The sequence below is a fragment of the Pocillopora damicornis genome, chromosome 4 (genome assembly GCF_964200805.1).
Source record: "Pocillopora damicornis chromosome 4, jaPocDami1.2, whole genome shotgun sequence".
Lineage (NCBI taxonomy): Eukaryota > Metazoa > Cnidaria > Anthozoa > Scleractinia > Pocilloporidae > Pocillopora > Pocillopora damicornis.
In genome coordinates, this window is record NC_142673.1 from 5,766,792 (window position 1) to 5,793,226 (window position 26,435).

General features: G+C 38.7%; 2 protein-coding genes and 1 pseudogene across 3 annotated transcripts; 2 read left to right on the forward strand and 1 right to left on the reverse strand.

Annotated features, from left to right (window-relative positions):
• Positions 1–1,239: 1,239 nt before the first annotated feature.
• Positions 1,240–4,455, reverse strand: LOC149046589 (tetratricopeptide repeat protein 28-like). Its single transcript, XM_089203362.1, has one exon. It carries the CDS (start codon positions 4,215–4,217, stop codon positions 2,250–2,252), a length of 1,968 nt encoding a protein of 655 aa, XP_089059488.1. The 5' UTR covers positions 4,218–4,455; the 3' UTR covers positions 1,240–2,249.
• Positions 4,456–9,944: 5,489 nt separating this feature from the next.
• Positions 9,945–19,730, forward strand: LOC149046590 (uncharacterized). Its single transcript, XM_089202603.1, has 7 exons — positions 9,945–10,029; positions 11,282–11,496; positions 17,177–17,264; positions 18,546–18,579; positions 18,817–18,897; positions 19,036–19,106; positions 19,603–19,730. Exons 1-4 carry the CDS (start codon positions 9,945–9,947, stop codon positions 18,548–18,550), a joined length of 393 nt encoding a protein of 130 aa, XP_089058729.1. The 3' UTR covers positions 18,551–18,579; positions 18,817–18,897; positions 19,036–19,106; positions 19,603–19,730.
• A 106-nt stretch (positions 19,731–19,836) lies between these two features.
• LOC149046591 (inactive tyrosine-protein kinase RYK-like) lies at positions 19,837–25,239 on the forward strand (annotated as a pseudogene). The gene is made up of 9 exons (XR_016185509.1): positions 19,837–19,909; positions 20,037–20,111; positions 20,274–20,398; positions 20,682–20,774; positions 21,290–21,489; positions 21,673–21,782; positions 22,133–22,295; positions 22,890–23,026; positions 23,208–25,239. The product of XR_016185509.1 is annotated as an inactive tyrosine-protein kinase RYK-like (transcript).
• The last annotated feature ends 1,196 nt before the right edge of the window (positions 25,240–26,435 follow it).

A 26,435-nucleotide genomic window follows, 5' to 3' on the forward strand; every position in this document is an offset into this window, starting at 1 on the left:
CAACTTTTCTAAAACCTTGCCAATTTTTAGAGCGTCCGACGAATTTTTCCATCGAAGGGTCTCGTGCATGTCCATTCCTTCTTTGCCGATCAAATTTAGCAACGAAGCCACTTGAACTTCCTGTGCTTTCCTGTGCATGACAGCTGCTAGCTCGTAAAACTTCCATTCGTGGCGCAACGATTTCCAATTTTCTCCTTGCTTGATGCAAACGGACGGAAAGATTCAACAGCAAAGGAATTTTCGCAGTAGTACTGACAGCAGTTACGATACTTCTGATACAGAGTGCAACGATCTAAACACAAACTCGAACACAAACTATAGAATTCAGTGAGCCTATCAATCACGGAAGAAGCGTTGGAATTGGATACTTCGAAGCTAGGAGGTAATCTTCGACAATTTGGTCTAAATCCCACTACGTGACACCATGTTATGATAATCGTAAGGACACCGAGCGTAAACACAACTCAGCAACTTTAATGGCGGCTGACCGAAAGACCACGACGTCTAACTGCATAACAGTAAGTAACGTGATACAGAAGCTAATTCATGCAGTACTATAACAATAACATTCGCGGATCGACTCGTTCCGAAAACGCTCGAGATCTTTTGGTGTGGGTCTACCGCGAACTCTGTGTGTATATTTTGTATGCGTTTTGAGCGCAATATACACAGTATCTATGCTGATTTTTTGCACCGCAAAAACTTCTCATTATACGCCATAACACTATGCCACGTGCTCATCAGTCAAAACGTCGTGCATGCGTCAGAGTCAAAACGTCGCGCATGTGTGTTGAGGACTTGACTGTCATTTGCATCTGAACGCAAAAAAAAAGGCTGGAATTTCAACTCGGGCGTTTCGTTTTGAAAGCCCCGAGTAATTATATCACTTTATATGACTCTACGTTCAATTCTCTCTTAACAGAACTTCCATATCATGTTTCATTTCTTTCACCTTCACTTAGTAACTTTGTGCCTTCACCTGCCATGAAATAGAATAAGTGAGCAGCAGTTTAGATGAATTCATGTTGGTCAGCGATCCGGCGACTAGCATGCTCTGGTAGCCGATCAGAACACAGGATTCGCTGACAGCCATAATTTGAAGGCGTATTTTACTATTTCCGTTCAAGCAAGTCCAACATATCAAATCCAACAATCAGAGATGGACTACCGGTGTCAGAATCGAAGTATATATCTGGATGAAGAAAAAAGCAACTGCCCCTCATTCGGTATGTCGTAATAACGAAGAATTAACTCCTTTTTACTCACAACAGTGTTAATCTGAACATCTGAATTATTGTAGTAAAATATATGGTCTAGGTAACAAGTTTTTGCAAGATACAATACCTGAAATCTAACGAGGTCCGGTATAAATGTTTGTACGAAAATGGTAATGGCAACCGTGCTCAGATCAATGTTGTTAACTCCTAATCTTGTTTTTTCGATTTTTTCCTACAAAATTAAGAGAAACTTGACCTTACCCATAAATTCGAAGAGGTATTTTTAACTTGAGGGCCATCATCAAAATCAATCTAGAATCCTAAACTAGACACCTGTAGACTGCTCGTAAGACCAGCTATTAAAATCTTTATCGTCAGTAAAAATAAGAAAATGCTAATTTCAAAAAAATTAGCGTTACCCCAAAGTTGATATATACATTGCGTACGGAGATCACTTTCTAAAAGTACATCACATATGACGACTTATAATTTCTCGCAAAAAAAAAAACGAACAAATGAAACCGAAAAGATTTTGAAAACCTTTGAAAATCAAACCCTAACGTTTTATCATCCTGCTTAAGATTACATATGATTTCCTGACAGAATCATGACAATTAAGTTCGAGTATACTGCTTAACCTTGAAAAAAACTCTGCACATTTTATATGATACAGAGCCTCTTATAAAAACAATTACTCCATACTTGCTAAAGCTACAATACGTATCACTTTAAGTATATTACTTAAAATTTGCTTTGCTCAATGTATCAACCGCTTTCGAAAAAATTAGCTACAATGTGCTTGGCTTGATGCTCTTGCGTTTGTTCAGTAACTGCTAAAAGTTCATCATCTCTACTTTATGAATTTTCCTGTCCCTGCCGCGTTCTTTACAGGAAAGTTTTGCTTGAGTGCCTCAAATTTAACTCGCAGACGTCTTTTCAGATGGTTTTCTCTATCTATACGGTGGCAATTAACAGTTTCTAACTTTATTCCGTCCAGTACATTTCGTTACAGCGGGTTTACATGACTCATGGCTATTTGGTTGTAGTAGACACAGGCCAATTAGCAAAATCAAATGTCACGTTGTCGCCAATCAGCATAAAAGAAGCCCACTTAGAGACTTCCACAAAGCCATTGTTTCTCATCCATTTCCTGGCCTCGTGAAGAGATTCACTGGCGCTTTCACCGCGGAACAAGTGCTCGTAGAAACAAGTCATGAACTTCTCTGTAGCTGTGTCATCTAAAGCCCACCGTGCCGCTAACACTGAGCTCGCACCGGATCCTAAGAACGCTCGAGCGATTCCAATAACTCCCTCGGCTTTAATCTGTCCACGTGCACTGTGACAGCAGCTAAGCACAACCAGTTTAGCTTGCAGCTTAATTCGTGAAATGTCCACCATCGTCAAGAGGTAGGCTTCTTCTCGTGGAACATAGTCAGCGGGACACTCTGGGGAAAGGACAATCTCTCCTCTTTCAGCATCACCATGAGCAGCTAAATGGATCAGACTCACTGAATGTATTGCTTGAAGTACAGCTTGCTTTGTCGCGCGATCTCCAATCAAAGGTGTCACACCAAGAAGTCTTCCAATCATCTCTGCTTCCTTTCTTGCACATGGCAATCGTGTTATATTCATGCGTCTTCCCTTGTAAATCACCTCTCCAACCCGAGGGTCACCCACTATCAGTGCACCTGTTTGACTGTGATAATGTGGGGGACTGTCCTGAATATGCTTGAGAGTCGTCAAAGAGGGAACGATGCGTAACCTAAATGTCTCTGATACAAAGTTTCCTCCATCGTCAGTTAAAGCCGCAAATGGTACCTGGTACATACAGGAATCAGGGACAATGATAACTTCGGGCTCATTCAGTGAAGCGGCCACAGGAGCGATGATTATCTTGTAGCACAAGTGAAGATTTGTCTTGATACCTTTGTCATCACAATCGCGCCAGAGCGGGTGATTTTCATGGTCTAGTGACACCGATTCAGTGTCATCTAGAGATCGATCTTCGCAATTCTGTTGGGGTAAAATGCCAAGGCCACGAAAGCTTTCCGTAAAAAACTCATCCAAGTCAGGGACTAATCCGGTCACCACGTTTTTTTCCAGGCTCACTTCCTCATCTGAAAAGAGAACAGCTCCTGTTGCTTTGAGAATCCAGTAGCGCATATCCTTTTCTCCAACAGAAATGTAGAGGCATGCACAGTCAGTTTCCTTTGCGACAATATTTTGAATCCCATACCATGATTTTGGATCACCTGAGATCTGCTCTTCAACAGAGTACCTAGCTGCCATCAAGTCGGCTAAGCCCCTCGCCCGTCTCAGCTCCTCGGCATAGAGGGCGCCGTGTGGCTTTGCCGTGGAAGAAAGCAAACGACTGAGCAACTTGTAGGGAAAGGTGCCGTGCTCCTCCAAAAGTGATGTTTTTAAGTGATCGTTGTCTTTAAGAGATCCTCGCAAAGCGTCAAACATTTCAATGGTTTGAAAAAGAAACGAAAAGGCCTCTTCAAGATCAAATTGTGATACCTTCAACTCCGTTAGACCAAGAAGGCATTGAAACTCACGCAAGCTGAGTCCCATATCCCTGCTTAGTAAGAGAGCCTTCCTGAGGTATTCCTCGGCCATGTCATATTTACCGAGCGATTGGAAACACGATGCTATCTGTGCGTAACTGACAACAACACCTTCTTTCATGCCAATATCCATGTGAATTTCAAGGGCTTTCTTGAAATATCCTAGAGCATTGTCGTACTCACCACGCTTATGAGAAATTATCCCAAGGCAACTGAAATGTCGGGCTTGTCCTTGTCTGTAACCGATTTCCCTCCAAATTGCGATCGCTCTCTCCAAAAAATCGTCAGCCTTTGAATATTTACCGAGGGACAGAAACAAAAAAGCAAGGTTTCCAAAAGTGTCTGCCTCTCCTTTTTTGTCGCCAATTCTCCTGTAAATACGTAGAGCTTTCTCCAGGTATTCTCGGGCCTTGTCATAATTGCCAAGCGACATGAATAGTGATCCGAGGTTCACGTAGCTTGTTGCCTCTCCTTTTTTGTCGCCAATTTCTATTTGGATGGCGAGAGCTTTCTCCAAGTATTCTCGGGACTTGCTGTATTTGCCAAGTGACTGGAACACTTTTCCGAGGTTCCGGTAGCTTGTTGCCTCTCCATGTCTGTCGCCAATTTCTATATGGATAGCGAGAGCTTTCTCCAGGTATTCTCGGGCCTTGTCGTATTTGCCGAGCGATATGAACAGTGGTCCGAGGTTATTGTAGCTTTTTGCCTCTCTATTTCTGTTGCCAATTTCTATTTGGATAGCGAGAGCTTTCTCCAAGTATTCTCGGGCCTTGTCGTATTTGCCAAGCGACTGAAACACTGTTCCGAGGTTCTGGTAGCTTGTTGCCTCTCCATTTCTGTCGCCAATGTCTATATGGATAGCGAGAGCTTTCTCCGGGTATTCTCGGGCCTTGTCGTATTTGCTAAGCGATATAAACAGTGCTCCGAGGTTCGAGTAGCTTATTGCCTCTCCATGTCTGTCGCCAATTTCTATATGGATAGCGAGAGCTTTCTCCAGGTATTCTCGGGACTTGTCGTATTTGCCAAGCGATATGAACAGTGCTCCGAGGTTCGAGTAGCTTATTGCCTCTCCATTTCTGTCGCCAATTTCTATTTGGATAGCGAGAGCTTTCTCCAAGTATTCTCGGGCCTTGTCGTATTTGCCAAGCGACTGAAACACTGTTCCGAGGTTCTGGTAGTTTGTTGCCTCTCCATATCTGTCGCCAATGTCTATATGGATAGCAAGAGCTTTCTCCAGGTATTCTCGGGCCTTGTCGTATTTGCTAAGCGATATGAACAGTGGTCCAAGGTTGGAGTAGTTTGTTGCCTCCCCACATCTGTCGCCAATTTCTATTTGGATAGGAAGAGCTTTCGCCAAGCATTCTCGGGCCTTGGCGAATTTGCTAAGTGACTGGAACACTGCTCCGAGGCAGTGGTAGCTTGTTGCCTCTCCATTTCTGTTGCCAATTTCTATTTGGATAGCGAGAGCTTTCTCCAAGTATTCTCGGGCCTTGTCTAATTTGCCAAGTGAGTGAAACACTGTTCCGAGGATATGGTCGCTTGTTGCCTCTCCATTTCTGTCGCCAATTTCTATTTGGATAGCAAAAGCTTTCTCCGAGTATTCTAGGGCCTTGTCGTATTTGCCAAGCGACTGGAACACTGTTCCGAGGTTCTGGTAGTTTGTTGCCTCTCCATTTCTGTTGCCAATTTCTATTTGGATAGCGAGAGCTTTCTCCAGGCATTCTTGGGCCTTGTCATATTTGCTAAGCGATATGAAAACTGTTCCGAGGTTCCCGTAGCTTGTTGCCTCTCCATGTCTGTTGCCAATTTCTATTTGAATAGCGAGAGCTTTCTCCAGGTATTCTCGAGCCTTGTCGTATTTGCCAAGCGACCCGAATACTGTTTCGAGGTTCCCATAGATTGTTGCCTCTCCATGTCTGTCGCCAATTTCTATTGGGATAGCGAGAGCTTTCTCCAGGTATTCTTGGGCCTTGTCGTATTTGCCAAACGATGTGAACAGTGCTCCGAGGTTTGCGCAGCTTGTTGCTTCTCCATTTCTGTCGCTAATTTCTATTTGGATAGCGAGAGCTTTCTCCAGGTATTCTCGGGCCTTGTCGTATTTGCCAAGCGACAGGAACACTCTTGCGAGGCTCTAGTAGCTTGTTGCCTCTCTATTTCTGTCGCCAATTTCTATTTGGATAGCGAGAGCTTTCTCTAGGTATTCTCGGGCCTTGTCGTATTTGCTAAGCGATATGAACAGCGCTCCGAGATTCGTGTAGCTTGTTGCCTCTCCATGTCTGTCGCCAATTTCTATTTGGATAGCGAGAGCTTTCTCCAGGTATTCGCGGGCCTTGTCATATTTGCCAAGCGACATGAACAGTATTCCCATGTCCGTGTAGCTTGTTGCCTCTCCATGTCTGTCGTCAATTTTTATTTGGATAGCGAGTGCTATCTCCAAATATTCTTTCCCTTTGTTATATTCTCCTAAGAAACACAGAAGCACTCCTAGTCTTCTATAATATTCCGCTTCTTTTTGTCTATTTTTGGTCATTTTCATGACATTTATTGCTAATTCATAAAATTTCTTTTCCTCTTCAGGGTGAAGTAAAAGTTCCCTGAGGTATTCTTCAATACCTGGTGAACTGCATAGAGTGAGCCACGCCCTTTTCACTGTGGTGCGGATGCGTTCGTCAAATGACTTGGCAACTGGACTGGTTGCGCTTGAATCACCATTGTTTAGTAAAATCAAGCTTTCTTGGCACAAGTCAATGGCTTTCAAGGCCAAGCCAGTGTTGAGAAGGAAAATGGCGACAGTTACACCTATTTTGATAGCTAACGTGGTAAATTCCTCTTCTGTGTCTTTCATATGGCTTTGATCACTGTAAGTTTGGAAAAAAAATGTAGCTCAAGTATATGACACTCGAAAGTTCCTGTACAGGGGTTCATGGGTGCGAAGTTTTTCAGGAATCTTGGATTTCTCATCCCGACGGAGGTCCTACCCTGTATTGAAATGAAGCGTTTACGAGACTGGAACCAGTATGAGTGTGATTGCACTTCCTGCTTCATCTCACAAAAATCTGATTTTTTTTAATGATTGCGCCATTCGTGTTAGAACTTTTTGCTGGAATGAAGTAGGGGTAACTGAATTTAATGGTTGAAACCAAGTTTTTTTTGTTACTCCATATATAGCCTATAACATTTGGTACATAGGGTTCCTTATCCTAACCTGTTTAGTTTCCACTTCGGTATGTGTCAAATTTTGGTAAATCACTCGATGTGTAGTTACAGATCTAATTGGACTCTTCCTCGACTCTTTCCATTTCTTTTCGTCAGGAATCCTCGTGTACTTATGTAATAAATCCAATTTTGTGTTTTTTTTGTGTGTGTTTCTACAAAGAGGGGGAGGGGGAGGGGGAGGGGGAGGGGGAGGGGGAGGGGGAGGGGGAGGGAGAGGGGAGGGGAGGGGAGGGGAGGGGAGGGGGGGGGCTCAAGGGGTAAATAAGTTGCATTTCCTGCCCCACATTTTATGATTGTAAAACATTCAGTCAGTCATAACTTATATATACCCTACCGTTTAAAGACAGAAACTTCAATTGTGCTGTGATCGATCTTGTGATGAACATGCATCCAACCGTTAAAACGCAATGAACACTAGGGGCTGACGTTTCCTGTAAAACAAAGTAAATTGTTTCATTTGCATGCTCATATCCATCAATGTTTATCTAAGTTCAAATAACAAAACTGAAATACAAATACCAAAACCGAAGCACTTGAAGCTCAGAGTAACCTGCTGAACTTTTCTTTTCCTTCCGCCAAGATGAAAACTTTCGAGGGTAACATTTACTAAAATAATCGTCTTGGCAGAAACTCACACTAATAACTTCATCTGTTTAGCTTATATAGTAAATTATATAGTATCTTTGTTATTAATGATGCAAATCACACTCATTAGAAAATGAAAAGTTCACCAGTAAAGAGTCGATCCTCACACCCAAACACTGGAAAATACCCTATTTAACTGAACTGTGATCGATCTCGTGATGAAAATCCAACTGTTTAAAAGCAATGAACACGTAAGGGCTGACGATCTCTGTACTGAACAAGTAAAATTTTTTTTCCTTTTTGCATGCTCAAATGCATCATTGTTTATAAAATTAAAAACCGAAACACAAGTAATTTAAAGTGAACAATTAATATTCGGGGTAAATTGCTCAGCGGCTTTCTGTATTTTCCACTTATGAATTAGGAAAAAAGTAGATAAATTTATTCATGATTCGACTTACATTTTTCTGACATGAAAATCCTGCTCGAAGTTGGCCCAAGTTTTTAGGTTTTCTATACATCAAATTATCATCAGCATCGCTTTCATGGCGCATTGTGGTGTTCTCAATTTGCTAGTTTCATAGCCAAAGCGAAGCGGAAATAAAAATGCGAGAGTAGCAGGGATGACTGATGAGACTTTTCAGGAGATTAGCTTCAAGGATCCCGCTTCATAAGTATGGTCCAGGTTCATGCCCCCTCCCTCCCCTCCCCAAAATGTTATCAATTGTTGTATATTTTTTAGAGAGTGTCGATCTATGTAGATCCTAACTCTAATGTCACCTACTCGTTACTTTATCTAAGTCTTATCCAGATTAACACTTAAAAGGGTAACTCTTAGTTAAGTGATCATCTGAGAGAAACTCGCGCGCACGCTTAACTTCATCCGTTTTCCTTATCTAGTAAATTATTCAGTATCTTGATCATGCAAATCACATCCACTAGAAAATAAAAAGTCTTGAACAGTGGAACAACGCGGAGATGGTTTACCTTTCTAAGGCTGATGGTTCACTTGTTCTTTGATCAATCTTGTAATGAAAATTCAAGCGGTCAAAACAAATGAACACTTAAGGCTGACGTTCCCTGTAAAACAGAATAAATTGTTTCACTTTTGCATGCTCAAATCCATCATTAGTTATATAAGTTAGTTATAAAAAACCGAAATACATGAAAAAAAGAGGGAAATCATCCACTATCTTCATTCTGGAGAACGAAAAAATATACGAATTTCATTTATCCGTCCTTAATACTCTATTCCGTCCTTCTCAAGATTAGCTCGACAGTACTACGTGTGACAAAAACTTTGAAGAGGTCGGATCCAAATATATTGCTACAGAAATCAATTTACCAGCGCTGGTGATATGCAATTCAGTCGATCGCAAAAAATTTCAATATTCCAAATGGTATTTATAATTTTTTAATTCGACCTCGCTATTTGTGATTGTCTTTCTATTTGATAGACATTAACTCTCAGTTTTTATCGAAGACATAGATCATAACCTTGAATATAGCATGATAGAACACTGACGCTCCAAACACAAATGATGTATGTAAGCTACGTAAAGGCACTGACAGTGGCAAAAAAGTTAAACTGTATCATTTTTTGAATACAACCAGTACTTACCAAAACCTGTAGACTTCAATGCCTCGCCATAAAAAATACAGTTAACCACCTCCGCTACTCTGTTCAGTTTTTTCCTAACACATGTCAGCTGTCACTCACGAAAAATGCCAATAGAACGTGATCTTATGCTTCTTTCTGTCACTTTCGCAGTCATTCTTGTCCCCAGGCTTACCGTTTCTTTTGGCCTGTGGCCCTTTTGTGCTGAGCTGGTGGAAACTCAGACATCAATTTTTTTTTCAACTAAACCACCAAACTCACATGATTACACCTGATTAGACAGGATGCGTTAAAAGAGCTGTAAATGAGATGACCAGTTTATCTTTTCTTAAAACTTATAATTGAACAAAGCTATTTTTAATATAATACTCCTCTGGACATAAACAGCAAAAAATTCCATAACTTCCATCAGAGTTAGCACAGGGACTCCACTAACTCTGATTGGTCATATTCTTTTAGGTCTTATTCAACTTTTGATATAAGAGAGCAGTGAAAAAAAACTTGAACATGTTTTGCTTGAGGATGAAGGCAGTCACTATAAATAGTTTGGTGGAAGTTTTTCTTCTGTTTTCCAGGCTCATTGACAGGTTTCGCACATCAACGTCAAGTTTACATAGAGTTCAGCTCAAGGCCCTCAATATAAGCGCTTTGGCACGTGCGATTCTTTGCCCACGGGTATGTTGGAGGCCTGGAGCGACGAGAGCCGGTGCGAGGTCTGTAAGGGGACGTAGTACTGATAGCATGAGTGCCAGACAAATCTCGGCACTGCCCCGAGTGTCTAAAATCTTCCCGCGGGCGAAGAAATGCGTATCCCGCATTGCTAATGGTGAGGGCCTGCTTCTTGAAAGTCCTCTTATATCAAGAATGATGTTTTTTTCGTCTTGTCACGAGTGTGGGACAAAGAAAAAATTCTGAGTCTTCACGAGGAGTCGAACCTCAGACCTTCGGATTCCGCGCTCCGATGCTCTACCACTCAGCCACAGAGACTCCACGGTGGCGAGGCGCGGCGAGGTCTGTTACGAAGTTGAAAATTCCTCTTATATCCTTAAGCACTTTGAAGATATGAACAGATAACTCCTCCCTGCGATCCTAATATGTTACTATCAGTTAGATTGTGTTATCGTGATTTGGAATCAATTCTCTTGCATAAGAAACAAGGATGTGTATGGCAGTTAGTAAGGAGAATTAATGATTGGATCTTGGGAGTTAGAGGGCTAAGAGAGCTTACAAGGGCAGCTGGGGACCTGCTGGGGGTGGAATGTAGAAGATTGGTGTTGCTTCGGAATCAAAGCGAATTTTATATTGGACACACTTGATTTCTCTCAAACCTTCAAAGACATTTTCCTCTTCGGTTGTTTAGGCGGTCTTCTAGATGTTCTTAACCAGACTTATATGTAGGCTTGATTTAAACCCGTAAACGAATTGCTTAACGAATGAATTTTCCTTTGTACTCACAAGTCAGTTCATCTCTTACTCGGCCTAGCAAGAAGTGGGTCTGTTTGTGCGATACTGGCGATACTGAGAAAGAATTTTTAACATCGAGGACCAACGAAGGAACCTACGATTCTAGAGCCGAGAGAGTACTGGTGAACAGTTTTCGGTGAATTCCTCGGGACACCTCTGCAAACCCTGGTAACACCAGTTTAAGAATAAAAGTATTACGCTTCAGGCATTAAGTATTTACCACAAACAGCCATCTCTCGTTGGCGATTTTTAAGACTGACATATTGTATGGTCGCTCTACCTCAGGGGTAATTGTTTTCTATTTTCCGTTCTTTTTTTTTTTTCCTTATGACTTATTAGTCTTAACGTAGATGTTAACGGTTGCTCACTGTTTTCTAGCGATGGCTTTGATAACACGACCGCGACCACTCGGACGATTTCGCTAGACGATCGACCTTCGTGAATAATCGGATGTATTCGGACTGTAACGACCGGTTCTCGGACAAAAACATCTCGGATGAGAAGTTGGTAAGCGGCATTAATGGCGCTCAGAACCTAGTGACAGATTTAGCTGGATTTGCATGCAAATATTTGATTATTTTGCTACTCTGAGAGGCCTGTTTCCCTTTTGTAAGAAATTTCAATAAGAAGAAAACCAAGCAAGTACGGTGTGTCATCTTCTCACGCGGATGAAGACGCTCTACCAACAGCAAATCAGACCAGTTTCTTCCAAAAGGGACGCGTATTCGAAAGTCGCTATGTAAATCACCATTACGCAGACGAGGAAAAGGAGAAGCTTGCTACATTTGAAAGTGTAGACTATCTACCTCCTCACAGTGCTGTCTACAAGGTCAGTGAGCAACTCTGAAAGAAGTAAATAGCGAACGCCACAATTAAGAGGCGATCTCTGTAAGAGCGGTCCAGGGCATTTCGCATCGGAAAAAAGTTTTCCCTCAAACTTTGCCCAATAAACTATCTTTGGTAACAAGTAAATAAAACCACATTAGTTTTTGGAAATACCTCAAAATAAAATTTTTAGAGCTCTCAAAAGTCAAAGCTGCTAAAGGCCCTTTTTTGACCTCTTGCGACATCGAAAATTTCAAAAGTTGAATAGCCCGGTCCTCGTATCACACCGCATGCAGCAAAAAATATTTTGTATTCTTAAAGTGTGTGATATATATGGTGTATAAAATGCATTTCAATTTTGATATTCGTTTATTCAGAGGCTCGTCATAATTTATTTAAAAACACTCGTTGGACAGCTTTCTGAAATTGGTTAAGAATACTCTTTCTTTCTCGGTTGATATTGCTCAAGTCCAGACCAGACTATTAAAAACTCCGCTTGATTTCTGCTAATAAGATGTTTGGCTGCAGAAAAATATAAAAACATCTTGCACTTATTGATTTTCTTCGCCGAGGTGACTTCGAACTTTTAGCGATATTGCAAGCGTGACAGCCGATTATGCAAATTAGTTCATTGAGCAAACTCCGACCGTTTTATGTGAGTAGCTCAATAAATCTTAGAAGTAGAAAATATAGTAGAAAATATAGTGGACAGAGCTTTAAGACCACACCGATTAATACCTTAAACATTTTAAAAGGCCAAAATTTGACAAATTTTATTATCTCGTGACGAAAGACGTCAACAAAACGTATCGAATATCATAATTTGATTAGCGCTCGCAAACCCCTTTTTAAAAATTTGGCTTCTGTTATTTCATATTTGAGTTCTGATGGCTTACGCTATTCAAACCTGTATGAACATTTCATAACCAAACTACAGCATTCTATTTAGTGTAACCGTCGATAACAGCACACACTGAAATACACCGTGACCACTGTCACATAATTCAATTGTACATGTGTAATTATCCTCAATTGCTTCTCCCTTCTTAATAAAGCAGCGATAACATCGCCTTTTGGATCCAAATTCTGGTCGGCAAGAATAAGAGAAATTTTGTCTGCACACCTGTCTTTATGAAAGTTTCTATTCAGAACTCTAGGGAGTTCTTGTGGAAAAGGACCCCGCGATTTTTGAGGAAATAAATTATTACATTACTTGTGACCTCATTTTTCCAACAATTAGCTATATCTATACTGTAAAATGCGTAATTGTATTAGCTGTAATTCATATGTCTCTTTCGGTACTGGTTTGCTTGGGATTAATAACACTAAATTCTTGAAGCGGTATTCACCAAAGGAAGTCCTGTTTTCAGTCGCGTTCTTCAGAAACTTCGCTCGAAGATCACGAGGAGTTTCCGGTTTGTTTAACTTGCCTCAGAGTACTGACTCAATAAAGAGTTATATCTGCTTAATCCATTTGTCAAAAGAGAGTTTCACAGAAGGAGAGCTTATCTTTGCAAGGGCTGGCCTGTTCGATATAGAAGACTCAGTTATAGCAAAATGTGGGTCTGCGCAAAGCATAGGCACACTTATGGGAAGTTCTGGCGCCAAAGTTCAGCGTGCCAGTATCCGACACACCCTGGTAGCGATTCCAAAGGGCTAAAGAGCCGGTATTCTGTCAATTTGCAAAAGTCAAAGGCCATTTCTAAGATGTATGGCGTTATATAGAGGTTTACACGATACTGCAGCTGAGGGAGCGGATGGTTTCAAGGATTTTCTCCAAATTATAGACGAATTGGAAAGCGTGGGAGCAGAAAAGGACTAGTGCAAAGAAGTTCGGAAGAGGCTTCAGGAGAGCAAGTTGTATTTGAAGACTACATACCGTAATCACTGCGAAGAGGACGATAGCAAATGTGCCGATCACTGTAGGGTCTTTGCACCGAGCCATGCTGGTGACACTGAAGTTCAGAAAGTATGCAGTCACAATCACAACGTGAAGTGTGAGGATTGTGAGATGCTGAAGAGTGTTCTTGAAGAAGTAAAAGGCGCTATTTCTGAGTACACAATACAATTGGGTAGGTTTCAAGCGGAAGACTATCTGTATAAAGCAAAAAATGCTGCCGCTAAGATCTTTGAATGGAGAGGGTATATCCTGAGAGCAGAAACCAGGATCAGTACGAGCGGCAAATTGTCGATACTTTGGAGGGAGATGAAGCACTTATAATAGTTGACTGGACAATGAAGTTCATAGCGATGAAGTTCCGGGAAAAGCAAGCAGAATGGTTTACCAAGAGGGAAATCAATTGGCATGTGAGTAGCGTTGTTGTAAGACAGGAGGAAAGCCTGGAAGAAACCTGATACGTAGAACTTTTTAACAGCTGTAAAAAAGACTGGTTTTCAGTGCTGTCAGTCCTAGAAAATCTCTTTGTCACCATAAAGTTACGAAATTCAGGAATAAAAAAGGCCCTTATAAGATCGGATGAAGCAAGGTGCTATCACAACAGTAAGCTAGTATCATCTCTACGAGGGCTCGGACATCAAGATTGCCACTTTCAGCAACTTACACAGGAGGGCCTGCGCGTTTGGAGAGCGTTTAATGTTGGGTCTGGAAAGTTTATTCGGTAAAATTAAAATTGCAATTTTTCCACAGAAAAAATGACGGATCTGGTGAAGGAGATTCCATTTTTCCCCACTACTGCTCGACGAACTGCATCAGCAGGAGAAAGCAATGATGGCAACGACGGTAGTTCCTATCAATGCCCTGAACCTGGTTGCGATGAAGATTCTAAGACGCAGGCCGACCTTGACTTCCATATGAACTAGCTGGTTCATCATGTAAGTGAAGAGGTAGTGGGTTCATTACTTTCAGTCATTGTCATTAGAGGGTGAAAGTTCGACTGAACTGGTTGCAGTGGCCACAGAACCCTTGACAAGTACATCAAAGCTTCCCATGGGATGGGCTCTTCATAAGAGAGGTGCAAGTGAACGGCTTTCGCAAAACGTCAGGCAGTACTTGAAACAGAAATTTAATATCGGATGAGACACTGGCAGAAACCAAACCCAGAGAAAGTAGCAAAGGATATGCGAACTGCTTGCACAATAGATGGAGAGAAAATGTTCTATAGAACAGAGTGGTTATCCAACATACAGATTCAGGGTTTCTTCTCGAGATTGTGCCTTAAACAGCGATCTAAAATACAACAAGAATCGGATGATGCCACTGACGCAGACGACCACTTGATAGAAGCATCCGCGTCTGATGTAGACGAAGGGTGTTTGAGAGAGGTGAGGAACACCGTAATGGATCAGATAGATTGAAACATCCAGTCATGTTTGATATCTATGATGTGTGCTCGTTGGCAAGAGAAGCAAGGTTGTCTAGTTTCAAAGTCAACATGCTAAGAGACATATGCGAACATTTTGAGCTCGCATTCAAAATGCAAGATACAAATGCAGCACCTCTTGCAAAAATGGAGGAAATGATTTTGGAGTGTAGTTGTTATGCAATCTAATTATGACGTCCGCCCGTTATGCGAATGCGATATCTTTTTTTACAAGAACTCTTCAAACTTATGAACAGAGACTGTTATGCAGACAGATGTGACGACCAAATATAATTTTTTCCCTTTCAGCGAGAAATCCGAGAAATCGCTGCTTTATTTAGACGTGAGAAGTATTCAGGACAATTACACGATGGAATTACATGACAGAGTCACTGGTCACGGTGAATTTAGTGTGTGCCGTAATCGCTGGTTACACTAAACAGAATCCTGTAGTTTAATTTTGAAAAGTTCGTACAGGTTTGAATTGCTTAAGCCAATAACAGAAGCCAAATTTTAAAAAAAAGAGTTTGCGAGCGCTAATCAAATTATGATATTGGATAAGTTGTTGTTGACGTCTTTCGAGATAATAAAATTAGTCAAATTTTGGCCTTTTAAAATGCTTAAAGTATTAATCGGTGTGGTTTTAAAGCTCTGTCCTACTATGTTTTCTACTTAAAATGGTTAAAATCTAAGATTTATTGAGCTACTCACATAAAACGGTCGGAGTTTGCTCAATGAACTAATTTGCATAATCGGCTGTCACGCTTGCAATATCGCTAAAAGTTCGAAGTCACCTCGGCGAAGAAAATCAATAAGTGCAAGATGTTTTTATATTTTTCTGCAGCCAAACATCTTATTAGCAGAAATCAAGCGGAGTTTTTAATGGTCTGGTCTGGACTTGAGCAATATCAACCGAGAAAGAAAGAGTACTTTTAACCAATTTCAGAAAGCTGTCCAACGAGTGTTTTTAAATAAATTATGACGAGCCTCTGAATAAACGAATATCAAAATTGAAATGCATTTTATACACCTTATATATCATAGACTTTAAGAATACAAAATATTTTTTGCTGCATGCGGGGTGATACGAGGACCGGGCTATTCAACTTTTGAAATTTTCGATGTCGCAAGAGGTCAAAAAAGGGCCTTTAGCAGCTTTGACTTTTGAGAGCTCTAAAAATTTTATTTTGAGGTATTTCCAAAAACTAATGTGGTTTTATTTACTTGCTACCAAAGATAGTTTATTGGGCAAAGTTTGAGGGAAAACTTTTTTCCGATGCGAAATGCCCTGGACCGCTCTTACAGAGATCGCCTCTTAAATGCGGTCAAGGGTAGGGTGAGGGTGTGTACATAGTAGGTTGCTTCCGGGAAGGTCAAGGCAAAGCTCTTGCACGTTTCTCGATCTCAAAGTTAGCAATCCAACAAGAAATTTGCTAAGAGAATGATTTACCGTTTTAGGTGGACATACGTTACGGAAATGAGGTGCTTGACTTACTTAAATCTAGGGTGTCGAATTCAAAATATTTTCCTTGTTAGTGCATGTTGTGGCTCAACTCAAGATCTGATTGTTAATTCTCCCTTAAGCTTCTACACATTTCTTTTTAAGGAAGGTACAACATTTACCTGCTTTAAGGGCCATACACTCCATAACTCAGTTTGTTTAAGTATCTCACTTAATGGACATTGTTTTGAATGGGTCCAGGGTTTAAAAGGCCTCATTGGCATGCACACTTAGTCCCCCACAAACTTTTTATAAGTGTCTCTCTCCCTCACCCCCACCCCACTGAGGTTGTACCTTAAGGTTAGACCCAAATATCATTCCTTTTCTAACTTTTTGTCACAAATGCCAAATGTTAGTTCATGTGTCATGATGGGATCTATGAATATATTTACACACCTATGACCTTTTAATTTTGATTTGGCCATCCCTTTAAAATGTTTCACATCCAACAGCTCAATCAACCCATAATTTTGGAAAATTCCAGATACACTGTCTTTCAAGCAAAATTTAAACTTATGAGCACCTTTACTTTCTGTATTTTGTAAAATACACGTGGCCAAGACTTTAATTTTATTTTAACAAATATTACAATTGATTTATGAAATTAGAAATTTCATTAGTGGTAAACCACTAACAAGGAAGAACACAGGGAAGACCAAGTGACCCACTTTGATTAGGGGAACAGTAATGCAAAACCGAAAAAAAACAATTGAAGAGGATGGCCATGTTTTTATTCATTCATCAACCTTGTTCCTAAGTTCTCTCTTCTACCCTTCCTTTGAAGCAAGAGAGAGTAGGGGAGGAAGAGAGAGCCTGGGAATGAGGCTGTTTGTTCATTGGAATGATTTATTTGTTAATTCTAGAACTGGCTAAAGCAGCAGCCATCACGTTTTGATTGGGACTGGGGGATGATGGATTTCTTATGCATCAACTTATTGATGTCATATCAGAGTATGTCTTGCTAATGTTGTATTACAAGTATTATACATGTCTTTTATGAACAAAAAAAATCTCAATATTCTTTTTGTGCGCAATATAACTTGATGAACACAAACATACAATTTGATGTTTTATGTATAATTATCTTGGCATATACAATTCTAATGTTGTGCACACAGCTTTTGAGTGCATAGATTGCAGATGCAGGTAAATTGCTGTAGCTATTAAGTGTTCCTAATGATGAATTACAAATATGCCCTGCACTGCCTGCATGAAGTACTTAATTAGTCCGTCATGCAATTTGCAGTTTATGTGCTTACATGAGGCACTCAGTGTGTCCAAAGTTAGAGAGTAACAGTCAAATCTCTGGCACTGGAGATGAAAAATAACCTGGAATCTAAAATTCAAAACAAGTTAATGTTATGTGAAATAATCAGTCAATTTCTGTTTGCACAGGACTTTCCAGTGGGGCTGGCAGTTATGGGGTTCATTGTACAGCTCTTTTATAAATGATAGGACCAATAATTACTCTTTTATTGACATGCAAATTATAACTTAGGCTGCTTTGCATCCTCATTTGTTGGTAACATTCTTCTATTTAAACATGTTGGTTAGGAAGCCTTTTAACCCTTTAGCTCCCATGTCCCATGAGTGACCAAGACAGAATTTCACCTTACAATATCAATACAATATCAATACAATATCAATACAATATCAATACAATATCAATACAATATCAATACAATATCGATGCAATATCGATACAATATCAATACAATATCAATACAATATCAATACAATATCAATACAATATCAATACAATATCAATCAGACAGGTGATGAGAATAAAGAAAAATATAAGTTTGAGGATTTTCTTGTTGATCCAATATCAATTTCTCAGAAGTAGCATCATAAGAATTGTATGACAGACAGTAAATAGGATTTACAATTGAGATTTTGGGCATGAAAGGATTAAGCCTTAATATTTAATCAATGGATAGGCATGTGATTTACAGAAGAGGTCTTCTTAAAATTAGTCAAATTACTATAATTATTTGATTATTTTAAAGCTTAAATGTACACACTGGCCATCTTTTTTTAAATTTCTGTTAAAGCAAGTGTTTGCACTCTTTATCTGTTGAACAATAAAAAGGTTTACAGATGATCTGTAATGAAAGCTCCAGAGCTATTACATATCACAGTAAGAATCTCATTACTGATATAAGAATTATTGAAAAGTGTACAATACATATAGTTTATATGTGTTTCGTATTTTTCTTCCATTTTCAACAGAGTGAAATGGGACAAAGCCTCTGAGTTTATAAAGGTATGTGAATAAAAGTTACTGTAGTTTTGTTTTCTGTTTCCTTCATTTAATGTTCGTTTAATGAAGAAAACTCAAAACTGTTAACTAAAGGTAACTTACTAAAAAACAAACCCCATTATTTGATTCAGCATAATCCCAAAATAAAATTGAAAAAGCCTAGAAATATTTTTCATTAAGTAGTGATTCCTTTCCTTTCTGTGAAAATTACATGTAAACAAATCAGTTCTTTCTCTATAGGATGGTGACTTTGGCTTAACTTGGATATGGGTCATTGGTTATAGCGTACTTTTTGTCATAGCAAGTTCTGCTCCAGTTGTGGTGGGTATACAACTTAAACTTTTTTTATTGGACTCTTTCATTCTGAAGATAGATCTAGAGATAACAATTATCTGTACTCAGTCTGCCATACTTTTCTCACAATTTAAGGTTTAAAACCTTTGTGACCTTTCTTCTTAGGTATGTTCTCATATTTGAAGGAGAAATTCCTTTTTGGTTCTGAAGTAAAGTAAATGAAGTAAAACGAGCAGGTAAAGTCAGCAAAGATTAGTTTACTTCTAAACAATAAAAATTGTTCAATTTCTTGTTCTAACAGTACTATCATCGTTCTGCTGAAGGTTCTGGTATTCCTGAACTGATTGGTTTCCTAAATGGTGCAGAAGTGCAACACATCTTTAACCTCAGGACCATAATAGTCTCCTGTGTTTGTGCAATTGACGCAGGACTTTCTATCAGCCCAGAAGGTCCAATGATCCATGTTGGATATGTTTTTCGGTGGATGTTTGCTCATGTCTAATCAGAATAAGCAGGAACTGAAATTGTCAACAAAAGTCTTGGGACACTCATAAGTAATGTTATAAGTTTTATGAATTATTATTACTAATAGTAGTTATTTTCTTTCTTGCAACAGTCAACCCAAAAGATTGATTTTTCAATTTCCACTTGGCAGTATTAAATTATCTATTAGTTAATTATATAGGGTTCTAAAAGTCATAAAGTGAATGTTCTGCCTTTTAAAACTGACAGAACAGCTCATCCAAATTTACAAGAAGGAAGAGAAAGAGCAATAAGAAGTTGATGAAACAGTGGATTCTTCAAAGCCAGGACTGTTTTACAGCCCACCAAAGACTAATTATCAACCTCCAGGTGGAGGTGCTAATACCAGTGACAATGACTCCTCAACAGTTGATCTGATAATTCCTGAGGAAAGTAGTGATATAGGTATTCAAAAGGCATTAAAAGGAAAACACAGCAGTAGAGATGGCAGACACAGAGCAAAACATAAACATCGACGACATGAATGACAGTGGAAACATGGAAGCTTGTCTAGTATGTTTGTTTGTTTTCACATGGGCATGTTTGTGTCTGTTCAGAAACAGTACCTTATGGTAAATTATGTCAGTTGATTCATTATTTTGTGAAGGGTTTCATTTAGTTCTCTCTCTCTTTATTTGGTGCAGATACAAATACATCTGGATATAAGAGACGTTTGTCATCTCATCATGAAACAGAATCTTTTTTGGGGAGAAGAAATAGTAAGGGAGTTTTTTGTTAATTTTTGTTTTGAAAAATCAAGTCAGTTGTTACATAATTATGCTTTGGTTTTAGTTGTCAATAACCTATAGACTGCACTTGTGTGTCCTTATTACATGTAGATATATTAGTTTTTTTCTAACTAATAAAGACTTTTTTCACAGCTCCTGATGAGGCTCAGAATACTGGAGGACTTTTCACAGTATTAAACAAATTTTGGGCAACAGAACTTGCAGATGTTTTAAATTACCAAGAGACCAAGTGTCAGTTGGAGATCCTTTATTTAGAGGTTAGATACAAAGAACTTTGGATGTTATTTTATTTCCTGGTACATAAACTTGAGCAACCTGGCTGACAATTAGCCCCTTAGGTCTAAGTGAAGTTATTAATAGTGAGCTTTCAAGATCAGACTGGCCCATAAATCATAACATCTTAATTACTCAAAGAGGTAGATTGTTTTAAGCTACAGTTGTCATGTGCCAATTTATTCCAAGTGTTCCAATGGTTAAAAACAATTGTCTGTGACAGGGAAAGTTGATTCATTTGTTCACCATTGGACATTTATTTTGCAGGAACATTTGGATGTTTGTACAAAGGTTCTGTTCGAGGACTAAGTGAAGAGTAACCTCGCAAGAAAATGGAAGTGTCCATCAAAGCACTTCAAGGTAAGACCAAACCTGAAAGTCTTCTGGAGTTTGTGTCTAATACAGTGATCTGGTGGCATCTGGAGTAGGATAGTGGAGTAGGACAGTGATCTGGTGGAGTAGGACAGTGATCTGGTGGCATCTGGAGGAGGATAGTGCAGAAGCAGAAATGACCTTTGTTAGGCTTTTCAAAGACAAAGTGCTAATACTCCATTTAGTAAATTTGAGGAGTTTTTCCATTTTACTTGTGGATTTGTTAAGTGCAGAAACAAGTAATGTGGGAGTTTGATATGCAAAAATTGTGACATTATCATGGTCTTAGTTTAGGGATAGTATGCATCATTTTAAAGGAGTTATTTTTGTGCACTTGTGTGAGGTTTTGGTTGGCCATTGAGGTGTTTGAATAACTTTTTGTGAGGTTTGTAGTTCCCTACTGCATTCTTTTCTTTAACTAATTCAATTCTTTTAATGAAATATTTTAAGTGCAGTACAGAGTCCTGTAGAGTTGTGTTTTGACTCAGTTTTATCCTTCACAGATGAAGCAGACATGGACACCATCACTTCTTTTATGCAGGAAGCAATGGTCATAAAAGGCTTCAAGCATCCAAATGTTGTGGAACTGGTGGGTGTGGTGCTTCAACATTCAACGCCACCTTACATTGTAACTCCTCTAACATGAAATGGAGACCTAGGACACTTTTTGAAGATTTCAAGAGCAACATCTGCAAGAGTACAGGTGAGAACACAAGAACAGCATCAATAGGGAGTGTGGAGACAGTCTTCTGTAAGAAATGGTTGGGATTGTTGGCCAGAAATTGGTGTACCTCTGGTCATTAGACCAATGAAGATGACAAAGATAAAGAAAGGTAGAATGTGTTAGATCTTTAAATAAAAACTTTGAATTGATTTTTTTCCCCAGACAATAACCTCACGCCAGCTTATTGAGTTTGGAATTGAGATCTGCAAAGGAATGGATTATATCACTCAGAAAAAGATTGTTCACAGAAATCTTGCAGCAAAGAACTGCATGTAAGTATTTCTTATCTAAGTTTGCCTTGTGTTTCATATAGTTGCCTTTTATCTTAGTTTTCTTCTTTTTTGCGAAGAATGTAGATGATTCAGGTTTGTAATGATCAGGAAAATAAAGATTTTTCAAACATTTGCCTCCAATCTTATAGGCAATCTAATTTTAATAGTTTTCACTTTGCAATTGATAGTCACATGCCCTAGTTTACTGCTGGCGTAAAGAGGCTGTTGCTCTGACTGAGTATTTGGGTTAATATATTTCCCTGCATTTCTAGATGATGATTTATAAATTAAGAAGGGATTGGGTTCTCCATCTCAGGAAATCAGACTTATCTGAAAGTGTTTTCCTCTAGTGTCAATGATGATTTGAGTATCAAGATCACTGACTTCAGTTTGGCCAGAGATGTGAACACAAAAAACTTGAATGACAAGGGAATACGATCCAGATTACTTGTCAAATGGACAGCACTTGAGGGTTTAGCAGAGGAGGGTCAATTTTCAGAAAAAAGTGATGTGGTATGTTTCATTTCTTTTTCATTCTTTGAAGATAAATTTGGTTTTGCCTGGCTTATCAAAATTAGGACTCTAATTTATATTGCAAGCACTCAGCTGGTAGTTCATCATTAGCTTTAAACATTGCATAAAGATTAAACCCTTGAGGAAGAGATGAATTTGAAAATTGTACTTGCAAGTTAAGAACAAATCAGTGTGCTTATTCTGCACAGTGTTCTCTATGCATTTCCGATAGAACTGCATAAGAGAATTTCTTTAACAATAAAGAACTACATAAGTTAGTGATTATTTCTTTTATTCTCATGACCCTGATGTTTGATTAAGTGGTTGTACACTGAGGAGAATTTGGATGCTTACCACTCTTAGAGATCAAATTCTTATGAGTGGCTTACAGAGGAATATATCACCATCAGTAAAGAGAATTTGCTTGTAGATCATGGAAAGGAATCAGGTATACTTGAGCAATTGTTATCACAATGACATTGACTTTGCACAACAGCAACAGATTTTACAGGTTGTGGCCTTGGTGTCAGCCTGTTTATTGATATGCTTCATTGTTGTATAAATGACTCATATGTGGCATTTATTCCTTCACAGTGGTCATTTGGAGTTGTTTTATGGGAGATTGTAACTCTTGCTAAGGCACCGTATCAAGCCATTGACAGTTCAAAAATGAAGCAGCATCTGCAAGCTGGACATAGATTACCACAACCTAATAACTGTCCGTATGACTTGTAAGTTTTGTTTCTTGTTGTATGTAAACTTATCAGGTCGAGGTTATCTTGATCAAACACCAAATTCTCATAACTAGGTTACAACAAAATGGGTAACAGCTGAAGGGGGGAAATTAACAATGAGATCTTGGTAGTTAAAGGGTTATGGCATTGTTTTGACCTTCACTGTGTCTTTTTGCAGATATTTCTTAATGAAAAACTGCTGGGAATCCAGTCCAAAAGCAAGACCAACATTTAGTCTGTTATTAAAGCAATTGGAACACTACTCCACAAGGCTGGTGCAAAATGGACTCAAGTTTGAATATCTACCAGAGTCTGACTGTTGATGAAGGGAAATTTCTTGCTTTTCTGGGCTTATTATTACCACTTAAATATATAATTTTTGTACTTGTGGCTGTATCATAGAAAAAAAAAAATTTTTGCACATTGTATAGGTTTATCAAATTATAGCCATTTAAAATTCAAGTAGCCTTATTTCAGGTATGTTTGAAGTGTGGCAGTTAAGAGATTTTTTGGTTGTTACATTAAAAGTGGCTGTTTGGGTGGGTCAGTTTTTTAAAAATATTAAGCCACTATTTAATGAAATTGAAGGCGAAGTTTTGCTTTTGAAAACACAGACATCTGGGAAGACTTCCATTTTACAAAATTGTAGGTTATGGGTCAGTATTTTTGTAGGATTTTTTCAGTGTTGCTTGTAGCACTTTTCTTTTCCAATGTTGTGTTTCACATGTCAATTGTTAAGTCATATGGTAAAATGAAAACTCGTATTTCATTGGGAAGTTTTTGTTTCTGAAGGAAGCCCCTGTGCACAGGAGAGTAATCTTCTGGAGATAGATCACAATTTTTGATTGTGAAGCTGTTCTTCAAATTAACATGCTGTATTTTTCATAGTGATTTACCATTGTTTTGCTGCTATAAAATTCTATGCCTTTTTTTTTTCTCTTGTGCTGTCTGGTAACATTGTCAAGTTTCCCCAGTTACATTTTTCTGTTGCAGTATTACTGTGATTGGTAGCATTCATTGTTTGGTTTCAAAGTTCACATGTAAGTCATTTTGTAAATACAGTATCCATTGTTCCATTTCCAATTTTTCAGGGACATGTTTTATATTCTAGTTATGCTTTGTTCATCTTGTTTGTTGAAAATCAACATTTGAGTATGTATCTTAAAGTTTTACCCCTTATATTACTTCATCAGGCCATTCATTAGAAAACTGTGTTTGTTGTTTGGTAAATCATATTTGTGTTAATAGTATCAAAACAAGTTTTTACTTTGTCCACAGCATGTCATCAAACTTATTGCCTTCAGACCCTAAAGAGCTTATATTATTAATTAGCTAACCTACAAAATTAAATCACTATAAACTGTTATTTACTTAGTAAAAAGGGAGTATTTTTCTACTAAGTTTCCAAAAAAACTTCAATATTAACTTTTATTAAAACATCATATTTGCTCACCAATCTTAACTTTGTGAGTGTTGAATGTTTTTCAAAAAGAGTAGCGCAAGTCCCCCTACCAGATATGGACAATTTAAGGGCAACATAAAATTTTTTGCAAATAAGCTCAGTGTTTATGGTTTTGGAAAATGTAAATTATGTTTTCCAAGCCATTTTCTGAGACATATTGTTAGAAAATTCTGTTACAGGCTATTTTGTACATTTAACACAGTAAAATTTTCAAAACAGTTTGTTTTGCAACATTGTTTATGGAGATGCTGGGATTGGATCATATTTACGAATTAGCAGTAGAAAGCTACTGCAAATGTTAATCTGTGTATGGAGCTTACTAGAATTGTAGTTTTCAAATTTGTTCTTTTGGTTCACGTTCAGATTTGTACAGTGTAATTAGTTTTTTTTTGACGGGATGTTAGTAATAGAACATCTCAAAAGTATAACAGAACGAGCGCATTTTTCTTTAGCGTATTGCATAATGTATGGCTTCTCTTTATAACTTAATCTCATAACACGGTTGTTAATAGTGGTTGGTTAATTTTAATGCAGTAAAGTGTTGTGGAAAAACGTTGTTTCGGAGCCAAAGTTTAGCCGCTTGCTTAAAACATACCTTAGAATGAAGATATGTAGATACAGTATTAATAAAATGTTTTGTAAAGAAATAAACGCATATCACGTTAAAAGTAATAGCCAAAAATATATATGATGTAAATAGTGATTTTAAGGTAACTGTGGATCCTGGCAATAAACATGTAATTTAGCATTTCTTGTTGGGCATGAATTGTTATACGTTCTGTCAGAAATGATTTAGCTTTGGTGATGAGACTCTGAAGGTCACTTTAATTTTACATCTCATATTAGAGTTATGTTGCAATATTGAAGCATTTCATGCAACAGTTACTCTGATATGCGGTCTTTTCACGCAATGCGGGAGAGAGCGCGTTGCGTGACGAGAGAAAAGACAGCTGCGAAGGAGAGGTTGTGTTTCGTAACCCTGTACACCCCAACATCATCATGCAGATTCTCCATACTGTTCTCCATACATGTCTCAAGACGCTGACATAAAGAATTTGTTTCGTAACCATCGAGCGCCTCGTCAGTTGGTGATCATTTCCGTTTTTCTTGTGACCTTTATATTTCATTTTATAGATGATACTATAAAGAGAAATTAGATGCCTGTCACTCCTCGTGGGTTAAAGTGTTAAGCTGCATGAAAATGTCTTTATCCAAGTTCAGTCCAGGTTTGCTGCATCAATTAAGGTTTTGGGTATCTTTTGACGGCAAGTTACACTAACGGTTAGGATACTTCACAGCTCGGACATTTTTCGTGAAGGATCCACTGTTTTAAAATCATTTTGTTATTTTTGAGTGGTACTGAGTCACGATTGCATGATGTATGACGCAGGGTACGAGCTTTTTTCACTCTTCTTACGGTGGAGAGAAGGTGGCACAGATTCAGACAAATAATAAATGTTGCAATTACCAAATTATATTTTGAATCTTTTTTGCGTGAAACTTATTTATAGAATCATTTTAAAAACAAACCTTGCGCTGAGGAAACACTCGTCATTTAACGCCTCCCATCCCCCCCCCCCCCCCCCCAGGCATGAATATTGATTGACCGGTCCCTTGGCCTGAAACCATATAAATTATATCATTTCACATCACTCGGCTTTCAGTTCTCTTTTGAGAGAACTTCATTTCATGTTCTATGTCTTTAAGCCTAACTTTAAAGCTTCTTGCCTTCACCTGCCATGAAATAGAGCAGGTGAGCAGCAGTTTAGATTAATTCCTCATGAAGATTCACGTTGGTCGGTGATCCGGCGACTAGCATACTCTGGTAGCCACAGGATTCGCCAAATCTTTCCCGCTCGCAAAGACAGCCATAATTTGAAGTTGTATTTTATTAGTTCCGATCAAGCAAGTCCATCATATAAAATCTAACAATCAGAGATGGAC

What these genes read in the sequence shown, in the direction of transcription:
- LOC149046589 (XM_089203362.1), bottom strand. Translation starts at nt 4,217, where the DNA reads ATGTCGCTTGGCAATTATGACAAGGCCCGAGAATACCTGGAGAAAGCT.
- LOC149046590 (XM_089202603.1), top strand. Translation starts at nt 9,945, where the DNA reads ATGAGTGCCAGACAAATCTCGGCACTGCCCCGAGTGTCTAAAATCTTC. An exon ending in CGTATCCCGCATTGCTAATG is followed by an intron (nt 10,030 to 11,281) that starts GTGAGGGCCTGC and finishes CCCTTTTGTAAG; the next exon opens with AAATTTCAATAAGAAGAAAA. An exon ending in CTCACAGTGCTGTCTACAAG is followed by an intron (nt 11,497 to 17,176) that starts GTCAGTGAGCAA and finishes TGTTAATTCTAG; the next exon opens with AACTGGCTAAAGCAGCAGCC.